At 41.6% G+C, this 21,684-nt stretch overlaps 3 protein-coding genes across 7 annotated transcripts in view; 2 read left to right on the plus strand and 1 right to left on the minus strand.

The window, feature by feature from the left end:
* The first annotated feature begins 5,703 nt into the window (after positions 1 to 5,703).
* SKIC8 (SKI8 subunit of superkiller complex) lies at positions 5,704 to 14,025 on the plus strand. Of its 3 annotated transcripts, none has more exons than XM_069797939.1 (11): positions 5,704 to 5,720; positions 5,961 to 6,004; positions 6,098 to 6,125; positions 6,478 to 6,583; positions 7,488 to 7,660; positions 8,815 to 8,963; positions 9,318 to 9,411; positions 10,216 to 10,309; positions 10,978 to 11,070; positions 12,263 to 12,341; positions 13,759 to 14,025. In XM_069797939.1, exons 2-11 carry the CDS (start codon positions 5,993 to 5,995, stop codon positions 13,846 to 13,848), a joined length of 918 nt encoding a protein of 305 aa, XP_069654040.1. In that variant the 5' UTR covers positions 5,704 to 5,720; positions 5,961 to 5,992; the 3' UTR covers positions 13,849 to 14,025. The 3 variants fall into 3 exon arrangements, with proteins under 3 accessions (XP_069654040.1, XP_009914724.1, XP_069654041.1); XM_069797940.1 differs by lacking the exon at positions 5,704 to 5,720 and adding an exon at positions 5,821 to 5,838; XM_009916422.2 differs by lacking the exon at positions 5,704 to 5,720 and having other exon boundaries at positions 5,746 to 6,004.
* A 936-nt stretch (positions 14,026 to 14,961) lies between these two features.
* Positions 14,962 to 20,956, minus strand: DNAJA4 (DnaJ heat shock protein family (Hsp40) member A4). Of its 3 annotated transcripts, none has more exons than XM_069797933.1 (8): positions 20,797 to 20,956; positions 20,532 to 20,669; positions 18,644 to 18,824; positions 17,611 to 17,715; positions 16,597 to 16,824; positions 16,287 to 16,517; positions 15,663 to 15,763; positions 14,962 to 15,571 (listed from the first exon to the last, which is right to left on the minus strand). In XM_069797933.1, exons 2-8 carry the CDS (start codon positions 20,661 to 20,663, stop codon positions 15,353 to 15,355), a joined length of 1,197 nt encoding a protein of 398 aa, XP_069654034.1. In that variant the 5' UTR covers positions 20,664 to 20,669; positions 20,797 to 20,956; the 3' UTR covers positions 14,962 to 15,352. The 3 variants fall into 3 exon arrangements, with proteins under 3 accessions (XP_069654034.1, XP_069654035.1, XP_069654036.1); XM_069797934.1 differs by having other exon boundaries at positions 20,783 to 20,802; XM_069797935.1 differs by lacking the exons at positions 18,644 to 18,824; positions 20,797 to 20,956 and having other exon boundaries at positions 20,532 to 20,663.
* The window catches only part of ACSBG1 (acyl-CoA synthetase bubblegum family member 1), a 53,932-nt gene continuing 53,092 nt past the window's right edge, over positions 20,845 to 21,684 (plus strand). Inside the window, exon 1 of the mRNA XM_069797931.1 lies at positions 20,845 to 20,965. The gene's annotated coding sequence lies outside the window, so the exon portion shown is untranslated. The remainder of the gene's footprint in view (positions 20,966 to 21,684) is intronic.

Here is a 21,684-nt window from a genome sequence, read left to right on the forward strand (position 1 = left end):
TCCTAGTAGCTGGTACAGTGCTGTGTTTTGAGATCAGTATGAGAAGAATGTTGATAACACTGATGTTTTCAGTTGTTGCTAAGTAATGTTTAGTCTCAAGTCAAGGATTTTTCAGCTTCTCATGCCCAGCCAGTGAGAAACCTGGAGGGACACAAGATGTTGGGAGGGGACACAGCCAGGGCAGCTGACCCAAAGTGGCCAACAGGGTATTCCATACCATGTGATGTCATGCCCAGTATATAAACTGGGGGGAGTGGGGGCGGGGGAATCACTGCTCGGGAACTAACTGGGTGTTGATTGGCAGGTGGTGAACAATTGTGCTGTGCATCATTTCTACATTCCAATCCTTTTATCATTACTGCTGTCACTTTATTAGTGTTATCATTATCATTACTGGTTTCTTCTTTTTATATTCTATTAAACCATTCTTATCTCAACCCACGAGTTTTACTTCTTTTCCTGATTTTCTCTCCCATCCCACTGGGTGGGGGGGAGTGAGTGAGCGGCTGCGTGGTGCTTAGTTGCTGGCTGGGGTTAAACCACAACAGGTATGGATACCAAAGTAAAAAGTACGCAATCAGGCTTAAAATAGTGGCTTAGATTATGTCATCATTATTTAGTTGCTCCCAGCTAAACAGCCAATTATTGACAGACAGCCAAAAATGTTTTCCTAGAGCTCAAGTACTTCAATTTTGGTACATAAGGTCATAGATCAGGCCCTCACTAGCTGTCAGGTATGTCTGAAGCCACAATAGCGAGGGACATGCATTAATTTTGGTAAAACGTGAAATTCATCATACTGGAGAGAAAAGTTTTACTGCTAGATTTTATGTATGGGTTGAAACTTTGTCCTTTCTAAAAGCAAGTCCCAACCACATGCATGATGTTTTAAAGGGCCTTATTTCAGTCCTGACAAATGAGCACCAGATGTTTCTTTTATTGTACTTGCATTTTATATAGTCATTCAACATTTCAGGCTCATGTTAAGGTCTTAGAAACTCTCTCTGACCCACCTCTCACCCCATAAAAAAAAGAGAAGCTGCAAGAGAGGACAAAATCAAGAATAGAATATAATAATTCTGATTAAATACAGCAAATAAATGAAGGAAGAACTTAAGTCTTTTCACAAGGACAAAGACCAGATAGGGTGAGAAAAACTCTGGGTTCAGTTATCATCAAGTACAGACCAACTGTTAGATAATGTCTCATGAAGAACAAAGCTTTTTGGCTTTTTTTATTATTTTATTATTCCTTTCAAAACAATTGTGCTCTGAAAGCTTCTCTGTGACCTACAAATGCCATAAGCAGGAGATTAAAAGGCCTGTAATTACATCTAACCATTCTGGCTTCTCTGCAGGTGACAGTGGGGATGAGGTTGCTTCCATGGAGTACAGACCCTAGCTTTTAGATTTATTTGTTTAATTAACTGTTTTATTTTCTTCTTTTCTTCCTAGAAGCAGCTGTTCATTCACTCCAGTCTCACTGCCCACCTCATCCCTTCTGAAGGAACCTCATCCATTCTGAAGGAAAGTGCTCTTCAGGCCAAGCTTTCCTGTGACCAGTATCCCACAAGGCACCTTGGGGTGGAACTGCACAGTGCCAATCAGAGAAAGATTTGTTCCTGCAAATGCTAAGTATTATTTTCATTCCTGTTAGGCTCAGTCTCTGGCAGTTTTGATTTTCTTTTCCATTTTTGTCTGTCCCAAGAACTTTTTACTGCTTGTCGACTGAATACATTGAAAGGCTTGCTTTCTTGCTAGAGAAGCAATTTAAGTGTAAATTTAAAGCAATGTCAATGTGTAGGTACACACTGAGTTAGAGCACATACCAAGAGGTTGAGAAAAGGGTTCCATTCTTCAATCTACCACTGACTAAATTCGTCACCTTGCTTCAGATTTCACCCATCTGTGAAATGGGATAATGATCCTTCCTTAACTCACAGGGCAAGAATGTCGTTAATATTTGGACTTGGTTTCAGATTCTTGAAGAACTTTTCCATTATATCATTTCCCTGTTTTGGCCAGCACTTGGACTAAAGATGTGAGTGTGGCTCCAACTCTATATCCTAAAAAAGTCTGATGGCTGGGTGTGGTGCCATCACCTGGAACATGTGGTGCCTTTACAGTGGATGTTGTGAAAAATAAGATGAGGTTGTTTTAAAGCAAAGCCTTGATTTGAACCTCTGTGAACTTCAGGGAAGTTTATACTTGGCTCCACATCCCAGTTTAGCTGCTTGGGACCATCAAAGACAAGCCTGTCAGTGAAAAAGCATATGAAGGTGCAAGAAAAGGGAAGAAAGGGGACTGCAGCTGAAAAAAAATATAACGAAGTAATAAGTGAGCAGGTGAAAAGAAACAAAAGCTGAAAGTTTATCAAATCTGCATGCAAGAAACTGGACTCATTTCAAAAGTGGAACTGTAGACTGTATTAGGATCTGATTTTCTGTGGGTCTTGCTTTTGCCTCAACTACCCTGATGCTAATGTGCTACAATGGTGATGGGTGCATTATACATGCTTATAGACTGTCTTTCAAGAAAAAAGGTATATGTACTGTGTGTAACTGTCTTCCTGGAACTTGACAGAGGGGATGGATATCTGAAATGAATGAGCAAACAGTGCAAATGCCATTCCAATTCACTCCCAGGAACACAGTCCCTTAATGGTTTCCTAGAGGCACATCAGGCAACATAAGCAGAGGATTCTTCACTCCTGCCACAACTGTTCGGTCCCCAGACACAGAAGGACGTGGAATGATTAATGTTTCATTGTGAATGCCAACCCGTTGCTACTGGAAAGAGGTGGAGATTATCTTGATGTTGCTGCCCCATAACGGGCAGATGGTATACATCTGCATGCAGACTCCAAGCTCTGTGAGAAGCTTTGTTTCTGTGTTGCCTGCGGGTTTCTGTGACTCATCTCACACTGAATCCTAAGATGGAAAATCAAACCCAAAATTGATGGATCAGCCCTGAAAGGGACCTATAATTGAATCCAGCCCTCTGCAGGCACAGTTGCACTACACATTCCTTTTCCTAAACTGACAAGGTCGTTCCATCTTGATAACCACAAGAATACATATTCATGTATTACCCACTTGGGCACACACCACACATAACTTCAAATACCATTATCATTTTCCTCAAATCCACTAGTAAATGAATTATTTAGTGTGGAGGGGGGAGAAGAGTTGACATGTCTTACAACACTTGAATGCTGTAGTGTTCATGTACCTGCAGAGCTAAAGCTCCCAGTTAATTATCTAGCCTTACTGTTTTATGGAAGTTCATGTGTCTTCAAGACCTTAATAAATCAAGGCTTACTTGGCATCCGTCTCCTGTGTAAGGCTGGGCAGGTGTTGAACTGTGAATGCTGATCTGAATTGTGATTGCAGTAGCTGGCTACAGTGGCACTCAGCCTATTATTTTTGCTCTCAATTTGTTCCCTGCAACTGAGCTTTGGGCTGGGAAGTGCCATTTGCATTGTTTAAATGCCATCTCAAAGTCTTGAACTAATTCACTTCTATGTGTTAGCACAATATCAGGGTGATCACAATGTTTTTAAATACATCAGGGTTTTCCCTTGTAACATTGTTTAAAAAACTGGCATTTAATCACATATGCACTCATAAAGTACTAGTCTGATTAGGGTTGAAATATCCATATAGATACAAAGTGTGGTAGTGCTCCGGAACAAGGACAAACATATAGAAACATGCTCTCAGTTACCATTCCAAGGAGGCAGTTTATCTATAAATCAAACATGTGGCACACTTTGCTTCAGATTATCCTCTTGATGCACCAAAGCAGCATCTAATCAGCTTTCACTCTAACAAATACAGATTTGTGTCATAAGTGATGTAGGAAATAACCCACAATCTCACTCTGCACTTGCAGGAGAACAATAACAATCTTTTCCCATGAAGGTCTAAGGTGTTCCACATACAAAGTAAATACCGGTGCACAGAAGGACTTTGCGTGATGTGAAAACTCTGGAGGGATTAGAAACACTTTGTCTGTTGAAGATTATATTACAGTACTGCAGTACTCTATACAGAATTGCAAAACCAAATCCCGATCATTTGAACATAAGGTGAAAGTATTACATTTTAACTACAAATTTAAATGGAATAATTCTTAGGAGAATCCTGGTAAAAAATAGAAATAGAATAATTTATCTTACTTTTGGAAAATGCTTACCATTACCATCACTACTAACAAGAAAACGAGAATTTCTGAAATTCAATATATTAAAGCAGTATGCCTTAAAATCCTCTCAAAGCTCAATCTAAATAATCAGAGAACTAAGCATTCTGTAATTATATGTAAGAGTTTTACCCAGATTTTCATTCTTGACTGCAGAACTGTGTTAAGACACATTCAGAATTCCTATTTTGGTTGTTACTTTGCTTACTCAGACAAGCTCTATTGATCTCAAAGAGCTTTGTGCACACATAAAGACTGATTAAAAGCTGTGGAAGGCCACTGATCCTTTGTCTTTAATTTTAAGCCTCAGGGAATCTGGTTTATTCTCCTGAACTTTAATTCTGACATTTTCTCCACTTCTAACTCAAGTAGAGGCAACAACTTGAAAAAACTCATCTTCCAAAAAAGTCATACCTTTTTTTTTTTTCTGAGACAGATGATTAGCAGGGAAACTTCCTCTCCAATGCAGTTAAAGCAGCCTTCTGTGCTGTGGTTAGAGAAATGGGCAGTACTGCTCAACTTTTACTGCAGCTCCAGGATCCTGGGAGCCAGTATAAAGTGACCCAACAGCTCAGGGTAAGTAAATTTTGTGCTCAGCCTCCCCTGACTGGTTGGCATTCCTCCTCCACATCTTTGACAAAAGGCAGCCAGCTGCAATTTTCAGTCAGGAACTTCCAACTGCTGAGGCAGCAGGCTTGAACGCACTCCTCAGTCCCTCATGCTTTCCACAGTTCACATCATTACTACCACCGCAACACCGGAGGTGTGTTATTTATAGGTATTTATGTCATACACAAAAGACGCCAACTGCTTCCGGACAGCTACCACTACAGTGATGGATCCCTCGCCCAAGGGGTTCGTCGTCTAAGCAAGCCCGACGACATGAAGGCCTGGGAAGGGGGTACGGCGGGAAGCAAGCGGCTCCACACGGAGCCCACAGCATCGGTCCCACAGCTCTCACCGGCATCCCCTGAAGAAGGCGGCGGCGGCGAGCTGGGCTGCCAACACTCTGGCCCTTTGCGCTGCCGGGCGGCGGGAAGGCCAGTGTTGGGCATCCTGGGTGGGACACGCTCTGCCCGAGGACCTGCCGCCGCCAGAGGGGTTGGTGAGGGCGAGCAGCGGCGGCCGGAGGGCACGAAGCCCGCTGCCTTCGCCCCCGGGGCACACCTGAGGCGCTGAGGCGGCTCCCGCCGGCGGAGGAGGGCGGTGGCGGCGGCGGCGGCGAGGAAGGGAGGGGCGGGGCGGGGCGAGCCGGGCGCGCGCGGGGCGCGCGCTGCCGCCGCCGCCGTTGGGGCGAAGGGAGCGGAGCGGCCTTGGCCGCAGGGCGGCAGTAGAGAGGGCGAGGCCGGAGGTCCTCTCTGTTGTTGCGGCGGAGAGAAGGGCTGTGGGGAGAGGCGCTCTCGCCGCGCTCTCGGTGGTTAGCAAGACGTTGTCGCAGCGCGACGGCGGCTGTGGTGGTGACGGTTGGCGGCGGGCGGAAGGCTCTGTGTCCGGCACGGCACGGCACGGCACGGCACGGTAGCGCACCCGCACCGCGAGGGAGGGCGAAGGCGGCGGCGGCGGCGGGCCGAAGGGAGGCCGCGGTGGGGGTGCCGGGCCTTTGCGTGGCGTGCGCTTCCCGCCGTGCGAGCGGAGGGTGACAGAAAGGCCGGGTTTCCCTCGGGAAATCCTGTGCCTGCCGCGTTTTCTCCTTCCCGAACGGTGTCTCTGAGGCAGAGTCTTATTGCTGAGCCTAATGGGTGGGTTTTCTCCTTCCAGGGCATTGCTGTTAAGATTGCTGCCATAAAGACATGACCACACAGGTAAATAAAAAAGCAGTGCTAATCAAACTAATCGCTACCTTGATATTTTTTTTAGGCTGCTCATACGTAATATTAATTATTTTTTCTTTCTAGTACGGTATTCTCTTCAAGCAAGAGCAAGGTGAGAAAGCACTGACATGTATTCAATAATACTGGTCTTCTTGGATGATGTAAAATTGATAATGGCAGATGTACCCGTGAGATGACCTGGCTATGTTTATATTAAGTATAAATCTGAATAACTCAAAAATAGCTATGTGGTCTTTTCAACAGTGACCTTGGTGAACAGAGTGCATCATGTGTTTTCAAACGATGAAAACAGTGACAAGGCTCTGGGAGCACCGATAGACCTGAAGAGCAAGGTCTATTGTCAACGTTACAGTCGGCAGTTTTAGCATTACCAAAACTGGTAGTTGTCTTCCATCAAAAGGAAACACTTAATTTTTAATTTCTATGCTTAAATTCTCTTTTAGCTCACGATGATGCCATTTGGTCAGTTGCCTGGGGGAAAAATAAAAAAGATGGTTCTGAAACAGTGATCTCTGGTTCTTTGGATGATCTAGTGAAGGTCTGGAAGTGGTAAGTGAAGCACTCCATATTAACCAGTTTTACGCCTTGGAAGTAGCCATTATGGAGATACAGCAGTCTTGAATTTCCATAATTTGCAGGGATGTTAGAAGTTACATGAGGGAAGGGGTAGCCTGGCACACAGAACTGTTCTCTTGAGCAAGTTTATCCGCATTGATATGTGCTTTCCCTTGGAGTGGTGGCATTCTGATATGCTTCTAATTTTCGAAGAACGTGAACCTTTTTGCAAATGTGTGTCAAATTTTATATGTCGTCTGCCAGAGAAAAGTACTACTTGATGTATTTCTAAACCAAAGAATTAGAAATGCACGTTCTTATGAGACAATGCACTGGGAGCATGGGTACTGTGAAAGGAATAATGGGAATAGAGTAAAAGAGGAAATGACATCTTTTTAATTAAAAAAATAAAAAATCCTCATAATCCTCATACAAGTGACACAGAAGTGTGGTTTTGCGAAGAAATTGTTCTGTCTCTTAGCCAAAGCAGTATTAAGTATGTGCTTCACTTCAATGACATGAGTAGCTGTGTTGTGGTGATTATAAAAACATCGGTCATTGCATTTCACGCTATGCTGACAGATTAACAGTCTGCTGTGTAAGTACCCATGTATTGATGTGCAATGGAAATTTCCGTGGGACTGCTTACAGACTTAAGGTGAAGTACATGCTTTGCAGAAATACGGTAAATGATTGATCTGTTGGTTCTTTCCTGTAAGTACAGAGAGCAATTTGTGTGTAGCAATCTTCACATTTCATGGGTGAAGTTAGATTCCCCTTTTGTTGAACAAAATGCAGAAATGTGGGTTGTCTTGTTTGTTTGTTTTGTCTGAGGTTGGAGATCAGTTAAGTCCCCCCAGCTATTCATAACTAGGGTTTTCTTTCCCTTGAAAAAAAGGAATGATGAAAAATTGGATCTACAGTGGACTTTGGAGGGTCACCAGCTGGGCGTGGTATCTGTGGATATCAGCCACACGGGCTCCATTGCAGCATCCAGCTCCCTAGATGCCCATATTCGCCTTTGGGATTTAGAAACTGGCAAACAAATCAAGTCAATAGATGCTGGTCCTGGTAAGATTTCAGTGTTAAGCTGTCTCTGCGTAAGAAGTATACTTACTCTAGAGAGTAAATACTGTACAGTGTATAATTAGGGTATATGAGATGACTAGTTTTTTTTTTTTAAATCTTTCTTTGCAAAAATCTTAGTGATTTTATGAACATAGAAGTAGTATCAGACAACTTTACATTTATTTTTTCACACGACTTACGCTTTCTTGGATACATTTAGATATGCTTTTTGCTAGATGCATAAAGCATCTAAGAATGGAAGATGGAAGAATGGAAACCATTCTGCTTGCTCTTACAGATGTATTGATAAAAGGATATTTTAAAAAATAATCCAAATGCTTATTCAAATTGATTTACAAAGACAGCCTGAACTTTCTTCATAAGCACTGCACTGCACTGAATTTGAGCTGTATATGTGATGTTTGTTTATGCAGTACATCCAATCCTGAGTGAGCAAGTCAAAACACAAAACTGAAGTCTGAATCAATGTTACATCCTCCAGGTTGGAATTCAGGGCCTAAGATCTTATCCTAAATATTTCATTGGTCCACTGGCATTTCCTAATTTAAGAATAATCTTGCAGTGTTTTAGGTAATTAATATTAAGCTTATAGAAAAAAAAAACTGTGAATTATATTGTGCCAGATAAACACATTGTACTGCTGTAAAAAGGTATGTTTTTTTAAATTCCGTTGCAAGGAATGTTGATCTATGTTATGTTCATATATCTGCATTTCTTCTGCATCTTCTTTGCTTTGCTAGATACTAGTGTTGCTTTCTCTTACTGGTTTAATATCTTTTGATACCAAGAGAAAAGTAAGAATTTAGACTTAACTCATGCAGTCTTAAAATCTAAATTTATTGTTACAGGAGGATCTAACAAGCTCAAGGTCTTACTAGAAAATGTAATCTTTCACTAAATGGAAATAAATGGCTCAAGCTATGCTCCATTAATTGCTTCCATAGGAGGATGTTACCTTTCGTGAGCTTGTACACTCTTCTTATGAGTATGTAGTAGAGTTTAGAGTATTAAGAGTGGTAGTATTAAGAAAAGCAGTTAGGGGGTCAAATGTCTAAACTGATGCATACAGAACTGACATTGTTGAATAAGAACTAGAAAGAGCATTCAGCTAACTGATTTTTTTCTTTTTAATACAGTTGATGCTTGGTCCCTGGCTTTTTCACCTGATTCCCAGTACCTTGCAACAGGAAGTCATGTGGGAAAAGTAAATATTTTTGGTGTTGAAACCGGAAAGAAAGAATATTCTCTGGACACCAGAGGAAAGTTCATCCTTAGCATTGCATATGTAAGAAGCAGAATTGATAATTTCTTATGTGAAATTGCTGTTGCTCTAATTGTTACAAATCAGATATTTTTGTTTCCATCTATCAGTTTATCTCTACGTAATATTAAATGACAGCCATTCTTTGATAGTTCCAAATATAAACTGCATGACATTCCCCCCTTCATCTATCAGAAATGTACTTTGATCTTGCTTATACATGTATAGTGAATAAGTTAGCTGAAGTCTTCAGGATTTTTGGAGGCCAGGTATCTTGCATAGATCATATTTGTGAAAAGTTGCCAAGAGCATGTCGGGGAGGTACATAGCATAAATGCAAACAGTTGTTAAATGCATACTTTTTGTGTTTTATTACAGAGTCCAGATGGAAAATACTTAGCCAGTGGAGCGATAGATGGCATTATCAATATTTTTGATATCGCAACTGGAAAACTTCTGCATACGCTAGAAGGTAATGGTTTGTGTATTTGCAATATCCAAGTTGTGACTTCATTCCTCAACAAAATTAAAGGATATAACGCAAGTCAGAATAAGATACAACAGCCATGGCATAAATGGTTGATGTTTTTGTCCATTAGGCAGTATTTTGTTATTTAGTGTGCTGTTACTTAAACCACCTAAAATATTAGAATATTGGAGGCAAACTGTAAACTCAGGCTTGCATCATAAATGCCTATCTCAAAAGGTACAGTCAGTAATGCTTAATTAAATTCTTAAGTTGCAGTTTCTTCTTGTATTGCAGTGCAGTACAAGGGAATGAAGCTAAGCCAAATGTGTGCTGCCATGCGTATGATTTTTCTTTTCACTATGGTATCAGTTTTACAGCAATTTATTCCCATTTTAAAAAATAACCAAACATTTTATGTTTTAGAAGATGTGCATTTTTCTAACAGATGAATGGGCTTTTAATGTTTATGCAGTATCTGTCCAGTTGTAGACTTAATTAAAAACCCCAACCACTTAAAAAATACGAAATAATATTAGAAAATGTGACCTAATTTGTAATAAAGATCCACAGCTGAAAAAATAAGATACTTTTGTGTTGCAGTGGACATGCCTTAACATTCAAAGTTCATAATTACTGTCAGTTTCCATTTTATGTTGTGAGAAGAAGCCTGTAGAGGCATAGAGGGAAAGACCTCTTCAGAGATTGCTTTCTTTTCACAGGGAATGCTGTTCTGGTGTAGCTTCTTAAGCACTGTCATTAGTAAGAGGAATAGCTACATTCTAAGCCATATATAACTTTGAATTTCAGGTCATGCAATGCCTATTCGTTCACTGACATTTTCTCCAGATTCTCAGTTACTTGTAACTGCTTCAGATGACGGCTATATCAAAATCTACGATGTGTAAGTTGTTATTTTGCAAGACACGCTAACAGGAAAATAACTGTTCAGAAAGGCTGATACTGTAAAAAATACATTAAATCCTCTGCTCTCTATAATTCCCTTGAGCTTTTGGTGACTTCTTTATGTAATAAATAATCTTAAAGTACTATGCACTTAGATTGTTTTTAAAAAATGCATAGGTGGATGCCAGCCTTAACTTGAAAACAAATTACTTCCCTCATATTTGCCCTGTAGGCAACAGGCTAATTGTTTTGTATATCTGTCCTGTGTGTTTGTGTTTACCCATCTTAAACATCTGTTCTGTACCCAAGAAATTATATTTATGACCTATTTCTGTTGCATTGTGCAAAAACTTGGAAGACCCTGGGAGGAAAAGGCACTGCTGTAGTAATCTTCACTCCCCTAAACCTGCACTACTTTGCCTTCTTCATGCTGAAAATGTTTTGTCCACCAGTGCATCTTCTTAGTGACTTCTTTTTATGTTAACCATTTGAAATGGAAAACCAGAATCTGTTATAACACCATTTCAGCTTGGATGAACAAATGTCCAGAAGTCACCTTCCATGACCTTGCACTGAACCATTCCCGACTGCACTAGCTAGAGTATATTCCTGTTGCTTTTTCCCTGGAATTCACAACTCAAATGTTAAAATTTGTTCTTTCCACAGGCAACATGCAAACTTGGCTGGCACGTTAAGTGGTCATGGATCCTGGGTATTAAATGTAGCATTTTGTCCTGATGATACCCATTTTGTTTCCAGGTATTGAAGATTTTTAACTTGTTTATGCTTACTGAAAAAAAAAAAATTATAAAGGGAGACGGATCATAAAAAGTAAATGTGTACAAATTGCAATGGAATCTATAATGGTGTCATGGTTTAACCCCAGCCAGCAACTAAGCACCATGCAGCCGCTCACTCACTCCCCCCCCATCCAGTGGGATGGGGGAGAAAATCAGGAAAAGAAATAAAACTCCTGGGTTGAGATAAGAACGATTTAATAGAACAGAAAAGAAGAAACTAATAATGATAATGATAACACTAATAAAATGACAACAGTAGTAATAAAAGGATTGAAATGTACAAATGATGCGCAGGGCAACTGCTCACCACCCGCCGACCGACACCCAGCCAGTCCCTGAGCGGCCAATCCCTGCCCCCCACTTCCCAGTTCCTAAACTAGATGGGACGTCACATGGTATGGAATACACTGTTGGCCACTTTGGGTCAGGTGCCCTGGCTGGGCATGAGAAGCTGAAAAATCCTTGACTCTAGTCTAAACACTACTGAGCAACAACTGAAAACATCAGTGTTATCAACATTCTTCACATACTGAACTCAAAACATAGCACTGTACCAGCTACTAGGAAGACAGTTAACTATATCCCAGCTGAAACCAGGACAAATGGGATAACATACATTACAATTAAAGACTCAAGAGCCAATCTGTGATGTGATAACAGTTGTAGTGAATAGTATTTAGTGCAAGTCATCCCACTGCAGTGTTGTAGTTCCCTACAGGTGAAGAACATCTAAACCTAAGAGAAGGGCAATTTGAATCTCAATACTGAAAAAATGCTGTTGAATTAAAAAGTACAACCTCATGTAGTAGTACATTCATCTAGTTGAACTTTAGTGTTAACTCTTAGAGCAGCTTAGGCAGTTGGGGGACCAAGTATATGTAACAGGAGTGTCTTTATCCAAAGAACTTGCTTCAAAGAATTTTCTGGCTAAAATGGGAGTCTTTGTTTTCATGTTGTAGATATTGAAACAATACAAGTATTTTAAAGGTAACTGGAACCTGGCAGAAGATGTGCTCCTTTGCTACTTCATCCCTCTACTTAATGGGTGAAAGAGGGTTTGTTATGTCTACTGTATGAGATCTTTTAAGCTTTGCACTAAACTGTAGTTAATCTATTAATTTAAATATTGATCAATAATATTTTTCTTTCAGTTCATCTGATAAAAGTGTAAAAGTTTGGGATGCTGGAACGAGAACCTGTGTTCACACTTTCTTGGACCACCAAGATCAGGTATGTCTACTATTGCTTTATCTAGGTCACTGTGTTCACAGGAGAACTTTAGTTATGTAGTTGTGCACATTTGTGCTTCAACTTGGTGCTGTAGCTTCAGGGTTGCGCTTTACCTTGCTGTAACGAAATCTTAGAAATTGTTCATCATTTTTTGGCACTTAATATTGAACTAATACTCCAAGCGTGTAGGTTGATCTCTTCTAAGTAATTACATTTTTCAGGTCCAAATAAAGGCAATCCTGAGTGGCCAAAAGGATTCTTACCAGACTGTATATTTTATCTTTTGTCTATGGTCTTACTTATTTCTATCACTTACAACGTGTGTGAATGTGTAAGGGGGGAAAATACTTATTTAAAAGGATGGAATTATCTAAAAAGGTGCTTGAAAGCTCCCTTGAAACTTGGGACTTTTTCCTCCTCTTATGTCTGTAATACCCTACTTTTTTTTTTTTATCCCCTCAGTGATAGCTACCTGTGAGGGAAGTCGGGTATCTACCAAATGTTAGGTGTTAAGTGGAATGATGCTATTTTTTAATGGATCATAGAGGAAGACTTAAAGGAAATTATTTCAGATTTTATTTGGGCTATTTCTTCCATAGTACTTTTTTGCTGGTAACCTTCTTTTCAGTTATCTATAGCTGTGGGGGTTTTAGTATTGAAGTACCAAGCAGAATTGGATTTCCAGTGTTGTTTTAGCTGTTGTTTATAACCTTCTAAGTTTGTGGAAGGTAGAGATGTATATCGGCTTTTGGTAAGGCTCTTTTTAATGCAAAATGGTATAGAAGATTCCACAAAACATGCTGTTGTCAATATACCCATTCTGCAATCCCATGCTAATATGCTGGGTAGCCTTCACTCTTCCTGATGGAGATGGGGGTCACTTAAGAGTTTTGTAACTGTTGTTAAGTCAAGTCAGAGGACTGACCTGAATTTTTCTGAGTTTTGCACTGATAAGTAAATGGCTCACTTAATTAGCCCAAGGATAAACTGGATCATTCTTCAGTCTGTCATGATCTGTCAGTCTGCGTGAACAATACTTCCTCTCTTGCTTTCCTGAAAGCACTGTAAAATAACTCTTTTCAGAAAGGAAAGATGGGATGGATAAGAGTGAAAATGTTAGGCCTGATTTGCACAAAGCAGGGCAAGTACATTTCAGCCTTTTTCAAGTGTCTTTAGATTGTGTAATCCATCATCAGTAGGAGTGGAATGTACAAACTTGTCAGGCTACTAGATGGCAGTGTCCTCCTCTGGTGCATCAAGCTCATCTGCTGTTAAGCAGAAGCCATGATCAGGCCAGCTCTAATAAGGTGATCTTAAATAATCTTCCTTCTTCTCCTTGTTGTAGTCAGTAAATATGACTGCTATGAAGACATTTTTTCATTCCCTGTCACTAACCTTGTGTATGTCCTCTTTGCAGGTTTGGGGAGTGAAGTACAATGGAAGTGGGTCCAAAATTGTATCTGTTGGAGATGATCAAGAAATTCATATTTATGACTGTCCAGTTTAAGTGTCTTAACTCAGACCCTCTGGTTCACTCTTGTGGCAGTATCTGGGAATACTATCATCCTTCTACGTCATTTTTTTAGTATTATAAAAGCATTTTAGTAATGCTGATCTGCAAAATCAGGTATGTTTGTATGTAATTTTGATTTTGTTTAACATGAGAGAAAGCTTTACTTTTTTTTTTTAAATAAAAGCTACAGATGCAAGTAACTTGTGTCTCATCTTTGGAAAAATGTATTTTTGGAAATATGTAGTCATGGGTGAAGTAACTGCACAGTTAATCTCCCCTGCCTTTATACATAAATAGACTGGAGCTGAAAGCGTTGACCACATCTCACAGCAGCTTATTTTAGCAGAAGGAAAAGTGAGTGAGGCTGGGTGGTGTACGCATGGGAAAGGAGAGCCTGCACTCATCTGGATGTTGTCCCCATGTATGCAGTAGGGTCATGCAAGTTGAACACCTGTTCTGGTAATTGTATGGTGATATACAGCTCATTCATCATGGTTTAACTTCACTGAAGAGTGCTAGTTGTTTCCAACCCTGACTTAATACAAACTCTACTAGAAAACAAGGTAAAAGGAAAAAAGCTTTAATGTGATCATTCTACTGTGGTATCTTTTCATGTTATAAAACAGCAGCAGTATACCCAACACATGTGGTTTTGGTTTATCCATCTTAGTTAAGGCTCAAGTAAACAATACCTAGGAGAAAGTAAAAACCCTTTCTAGGGAAGGGTGAAATATAGAGCTTGAGCTTCTGAAAGATCAAAGTTTTATTTGGAAATATTTGCCTTTATGTAAGTGAGAAGTATGTGGGGTACACTCTATACACATTAGAAGGATATCTTATAACTCTAAGTTACACTTACATGAAGCTAAGCAGCTGAAGGAATGCTACTCTATTACAACAAAAGAACACAGGGAAGAACACTATTATGCAAGGACTGGGGCATGCACAAAATGCTTTGGACATACAAAATGAGACAGGTACTAGTACTGCAGCTAACACAAAGATGAATATGGAGAACAATCTAGACTAGGTGGTAGGAGCCTGAGCTTAAAGAAACTTCCTTGAAGGGGGTACTAGAGTGGCTCAGAAAGTACAAGAGAAGCATGATAAAATGTGAAGAGTTCTATTTATTAGAAGTTACTTCTGCTATGTTTTATTCTATGAAATTAATTTTCCAGTATGAAAGTATTTACATAAGACACTCCACTTAGCCTCTATCAATATTGCCAAAGTCTTATATAAATAGCATAGGTGAAATAATTTGAGAACCTTCACAGCAAAGGAAAATGTATACCAACTCAGTTGGGTCTCAGCTGTGTGACATTTGCTTTATATATAAAGACTACAAGAACACAATATAAATTAGTTACAAAAAGGTGATACTGACAGCGCAGCAACTCAATTTGCTGAACACAAAAACCACAAGCAGTGGCTATTACAGCCATGCAGTTTTCATTGTGAAAATTTACATTTTAGATGACATCCATTCCACCTTGCTTTAAGATGTCTGACATTGTACTCCTGTTCTTGGACCCTCCTCATCTTCTTCATATGCTTCTCCCCCACTGTTACGGTAGGTTTGCTCACTTGGATCAAAATCTTCAAGGTCTACCTGATCCATCTCATCTGTAATCATAACATCTTCTCGTGGAGGAAGCAGAGCCTCTAGCAGACATAATTTCTCTCTTGGAAGCCAGTAGTGCTCTGGGAACTGGACCTACAATTTCATATATGGTGGGGTTTTTTAATGAATAGTTACTCCTGATGCCAACACTGATACCTTTGCTACAGAAAAGCAGTCAACTTACCAAAAACTGTATAATTAAGCTGCCTTTGTCCATTGGAGATTTGTAGACAGGCATCCCTTCATTGTAGATACACTTTAGGTCACCATGTTTTATGACTTCACCTACATGGAGATTAAGAGCTGTAAGTAAGCTTTCGTGGCATTTCGTAACCATGAAAAGCAGGGTTATACACAAGCAGTGTTCCCACAGCATCTGAGGGAAATGAGTTAGCAGCTCATGAAAAAGGCTGCAGACTGAAAAGTACTAAAACCACGCTATACAAAAGTAAGGCCATTTAGGCTATTTCCTCTACTGTAAGAGAAGCAGGTTTGCTTAGCACAGCTTTCAGGCTGAATTAACAGATAATCTAGTAGAGTCTAAGTTTCTGGCCTCTTGAATATTTTCCTGGCTATCTACCCACCAAGGCTGAAGTTTATTAAGAAGCATTTGACAACTTTAGCTGTAATTCTGCATGTAAAGTTTTAGGAGTGACAAGAATGAACTAAATTAAGTGACCGCAAGTGTAGTTTGCATCTGTTGCATCAACTGGTTTAAAACAAAACATCACCCCCCCAGAAAAAAACAGTCCAGGCACACTGAAACAGGCAAGCAGTTTATGTAGCATCAGAACTCTTTAAGACCTACCTGGCCTAGATGATATGACAAGAACTCTGTTATCCAGAGTTTCAATGGTCTTTCTGAAACCACATAAAGCCTCCGAGAGTTGAATTCTCATTTTTGTGATTAAGTCATGCCCTCGCCTCTGAAAGACACTGTGATCCTTTTGATCAAGCACAATTATAACATCACCAGGCTCCAGATCAGGCTCCTGGTCACCTTCTCCATGAAATACTATCTTCTGACCATCTTTCATACCTGGAGAAAAGAAACCCATTTATTCTCTGCAGAACTATAGACTACAGTAAGGGACATAGCACAAATACACATTTCTTACCTTTATCAACATGAACTTCTATGATCTTTTTCTCTCTTACAACCTTACAGCCATTGCAGTTGTCACACCTGTCCTTCGGATTTATTCTTTCACCTTGGCCTTTGCATTCTGGACACACAGTTTGGATTTGTTGTACCATTCCAGGTCCAATCTGCTGAACTAGAACTTGCATTCCTCTTCCTTTACACACAGGGCACTTTTCTATTGCCCCTCTCTTTCCACCATAACCTTTGACAAAAAAGTTAAAGCTGATCTCAGTCTCGAAAAAAAAATAAAATTACTTGACAGTAGTCAGGCTGGAACTCATTGACTTCAAGAGCACTTTTAGGGCAACTTAGTGTAGTTCAGTAACATTTCCAATGTAATTGGAATTTAATTTACATCACAAAACATGCCCCACGAGTTAGAAGTTTCTACATGCAAAAGAAAGTAAAGTTTTCTATGCACAGCTTATTTCATTAGCCTCTGCCCCACCTTCCAATACATCTTGGTTTTCAAGGAACTATCAGCATACCAACTTCCAAGACCTAGACATTCCATTAATATTTTTCAAAGAATCTGCTTACTAAATATTTAATAGTGTACTAAGATACAAGACTTCATTAAGATTTACCTCAAAGACTAGTCATTACAGATACTTAATAGCTGTAAAATAAGTTGTGTAATCCAAGCTAGACTTCTACCAACAGCAATTAAAAGAAAGTTTAACAAAACAGCCATTTATTAAAGTTCCAGATTAAGACACTTTTAATTTAGGTACCCTTAACTATAATTCTCAGTGAGTTTAAGTCTGCCATTAGAACAATAACTTTATACCACTATGGATAAGCATAAATAAGAACAAAATACTCGGGCAGACTTGGGGGGTGCAGGGGAGAAAAATAAAAATACCCCCCCACACACACTTTATTCCCAGCCTCCCACCCTGCCAATGTTCTTTAAAAAAACAAAAAAAAACAAAACCAAAAAAACTTGGAGTAAGAGGGGTTTGAAACTACTCTTTTTTTTTTTTACCTTCACACTTTCCACAAATAACATTCTTTTGCAGTGCCAGTTTCCTTGTAATACCATTATATAAGTCTTCAAGAGATACACCTAACTGGTGCACAACATTTTTGCCTTTAAAAAAAAACAGAAGAGCAAGATTAATTCTGATTCAGCTGTTTTAAGGACAAATGTTTATTTAAAGTCTTCTATGCTTGTTCATACATGCAGTCTCACTGAGGAAATGTAAAGTTCATTCCAAACTTTGAACACAGCCCAGCCCCCTTAAAAGCATGTACAGTTCCATCTGTTTCCACTGAGCTGCACCCACTTATGACAGAACATAAAGTTTAGCTGTAATTAAGCAAAGCATCATTAAAGCCACCCTATCCCTGCTCCTACCCCTAATTTTATAAGCTTAACTGAAACAGCAAGATGCAAGGACACTACCAGCTTCAGATCTAGTCAATTTAGAAGTTGCTATTATGCCTACCTATAAATTTCCGTGCCACTTCGTAGCATAATTTCAAAGATTTTACAGCAAGTTACTACTTGCTCCTTCAACAGACTTTGGGTATGGAAAAAGACAAAAATCATACTGTGCTTTTGGCAGCACTCTGTACTCAGTTTCACATAATTTCTCCCAAATATTTCCATGAGATTTAACATTACTGAAGTTTAAGTTGATGGTGTCCTTTGAAGCAAGTTGCCCAAAGCATATGAGCAAGTAAGGCACAGATCTAGAAAAAAGATAACTTAAAACAGGTCTAATTCAACATCTCTAACCTACCAATGTCTCCCCCTCCCCTACACATTACCCACACCCACTTTAACAAAAAATAAACAGAACTCATCAGAAAGACTGCTATGGCTACGCCATGTTATCTACTTTATCAGAATCTTAATGCTAGAGTAACTAAAAAAATCATAGTTAACTTGATCTACTGTTGCAATGAGTAATATCCACACTATGTACACTTAGCAGAACAGCAGTACCATAGCACAGGTGTTTTATGCTTAAGTGCATGGTTAGAGTTTCTAGAACTTGTTTAGAACTGTGTACCTCTTCTCTCTCTATTCATTCGGCCTCCACCACCAAAGAACATGTCAAAGATGTCCATGGGTGAAGAGAAGCTGCCGCCACTCAGGCCTCCTTCTTTAATAGCCTGCTCCCCACCCTGGTCATAGAGGTCCCTTTTCTTTGGGTCCGACAGAACTTCATATGCCTGGGATATGAGTTTAAACTAAAAAGAAAAAAGAAGCTCTGAACAACTATGACCAAGAGGAAAAGTAACCCTCTCATATGCAACTCCATCTTCAGATTGAGCCACTACAGCATTTGTCTTTTTCCAAAAGGAAACTCCCTGAACAAATGCGTAATTGACTATAATAGTATGCTTTTGTCCAGGAAAACCACCCCTTTTCTCCCTCTCCCCCCCCTCCTCCCATGTTGCAAGTGGGCTTAATTCAGAGTCACATCCAATTTACAAGCATATGCAAACTATGCTTTGATGATGGTGGCAGTTGCAACCATTATACACCTCTAACAGATCCATTTAGAAAGGGATATGATACTATCCCCAAAGTCTTGAGGATCCCCAGATGCTCTATGGCCACAGCAGTGCTAGTTATTCTAGAGCTACACAGGGATCCTTCATGCCTGCTGAGCTGCTACATCCAGCTAGAACTAAACAGATATTTAAGTGACCGGACACTGGTGTTGCTTACTCATTGCAAATAGAAAGACTTAAGATACAAATCAAAGCATCCACTGTATCAAAATAATTAAGGAATTTTTTGAAATAGCTATCAAGAATTTCCTATTACTAAGACGACTAAGTCAATTTTTAAGCTCAATTTGCTCTTACTGAAACAACTACTTCCATTTTAAACATGATTTACTTATAACCAGGTAAAGCAGTGTAAGTAAAAAAGCAGGCCAAAAATAAAAGCAGAAAAGGTTACCTTTGACTATGTTACTATTTAACTAGCTTGGGTTTTGTAAATTGGTGTATTAAATACACAAATATGGAGCTTCTATTCCAATGTTAAGGGATTGTCAGACCAGCTTTTAGATAAAGAATCCTATCATTCACGTTTTCCATAGTTCTCCAATTGTGGTGCTCATTTATCCTCCTACGCAACACGTGGAGTTGAGCAGGTCTCTGCTAATAGCACGTGAAATGGTTATGTTGTAAACAGTCCACCCGTGCGCAGCTCAGCGATTTTCCCTGGATAGTTACCTTGTACATCTGCATTAGCATTTTCTCGGAAGAAAACCCATCCTGTTCAGGAACACAAATCCATCCAGGGCAACCCCAGCACGCACAGCAGTGCTGGCAGCTAGATCCAACACTGGCCTTTGCAACATCTGACACAGCACGATGGCCATTAGGGCACTAGAAATCCTTTCAGCTTTGCCTGTTTTAACCAGCATCTCAGTAAGAATGAGGTCCCTTGTCAACTACGGGGAGACCGGTACTGCGCCCCAGAAGAGGAACTAACCCCTCCTGCCACAGCTGGGCCATCAGGCCTGCTAGCAGTTTCAGATGTCTTTCGCAGACTCTGAAGAAGGGGAGTCCTTCATTTCCTCGCACTATGCTCCGGGAACGGCGCTACGTCCGTCCTTTGGGCAAAGCACAGTTTTCAGGTAAAAATACGGGCGCGCTTCCCGCCGGCGTACGTTAACCAGGACCGGTACATGGCCGACCCGCAGTGCCCCACGCGGGCGGCTCCGCCACAGCCCCGGCTTCTCCTGCCGGAGTCGCCCATTTTGAGGCCCAGCGGCGCCTGTGGTAAGCCCCGCCGGCGCAGGCAGGGCCCGGCCCCGGCCCCGGCCCCGCGCCACCCCGCCGCAGGTGCCGCCGGGAGCGCTGCCGCCTCACCGCGGGCGGCCCACCGGCTCCCGGTCCCAAACCGAGCCCCCAAGCCCGACCCCGGCCCCCGCGTACCCGCTCGCCCTCGCTGGGGTTCTTGTCCGGGTGGTACTTCAGCGCCAGCTTGCGATAGGCGCGCTTGATCTCCTCGGAGGAGGCATTGGGTTTCACCTGCAAGATGTCGTAGTACTCCGTCTCCTTCACCATGGTGCCCTGCAGAAGGACGCTCCGCGTTAGTGACTCCCCGCTACCCCCCCGTCACGCCCCCGCCCGGGACGCGCGGCCCAGAGCGGGCCACCCCCGCCCGGCATCCCACTGAGGCCCACCGGGCCGCGCTCACCACCACGGAACGCCCCGCTCCTGCCGCCCCGCTCCTGCCGCCCCGATCGCCGTTGCTCCGCCTCTTCCGCGGGGTTTTATATGGGCGCTGGCCGAATCTTCTGGAATGACGCCGCCCTACGTCACGGCCTTGGAACGGTCTAGAATTCCCGCGCGTGACGTCATCGCCGGTACGTTCCCGGGGGGGGAGCGGGGGGGGAACTGTTTTTCCGCCCGGCGCCTCAGGAGCGGAGGTGGGGGGGGCGGCTGTGAGGAGAGGGGAGACGCCGCACTGTGGCGGGAGCGGCCCGGGCAGGTCACTTCCCGCCTTCCTCCTGGAGGAGGAGGAGGAGGAGGCGGCGGCGGCGGCTCCGCTAAGGGGCGGTTTTCTTTCTGTCAGGTATCATGGGCTTTGGTCACTCAAGTGCAATTTCACGTCAGCCTTCTTAATCGGTGGTAGTTTTCCTTCCTTTCTCTCCCGTGAAATGCACTCATTCGCATCTGGCCCTCCGGAGAGTCCGACGAGCACCCTCGTACAAACTTCCCCGCTCCTGGCAAGCGAGCGCTGGCTGCGTGTAAAGAAGTGGGTCTCGTTAGTTAATAAAGACTGGATTTCTGACGCCTTTTTCCTCAGTGTTTAGGGCGTTTTAAAATTAATTGAGCTAAAGGTGCCCCCCCCCCCGCTCTGCATTTGTTGCTCGCCCTTTCTTCAAGCCGGCCTGCCGACAGTGGGCTGGGAAGCTGGGTGAGTTTTCATCTGTCTCCAAGCGACCAAAGGTCTTCAATTAATTATTCAGCGCTCAGGTGAAAGGAGGTAGCTGGTACTGCTGTGGGAGCTGAGTAAAAGCGTGTTTTCATAGATGACAACAGATCAAGGTTGAAAATGACAAGTGAAAAATACAGAAAAGCT

Source organism: Haliaeetus albicilla, chromosome 12 (genome assembly GCF_947461875.1).
Source record: "Haliaeetus albicilla chromosome 12, bHalAlb1.1, whole genome shotgun sequence".
Classification (NCBI taxonomy): domain Eukaryota; kingdom Metazoa; phylum Chordata; class Aves; order Accipitriformes; family Accipitridae; genus Haliaeetus; species Haliaeetus albicilla.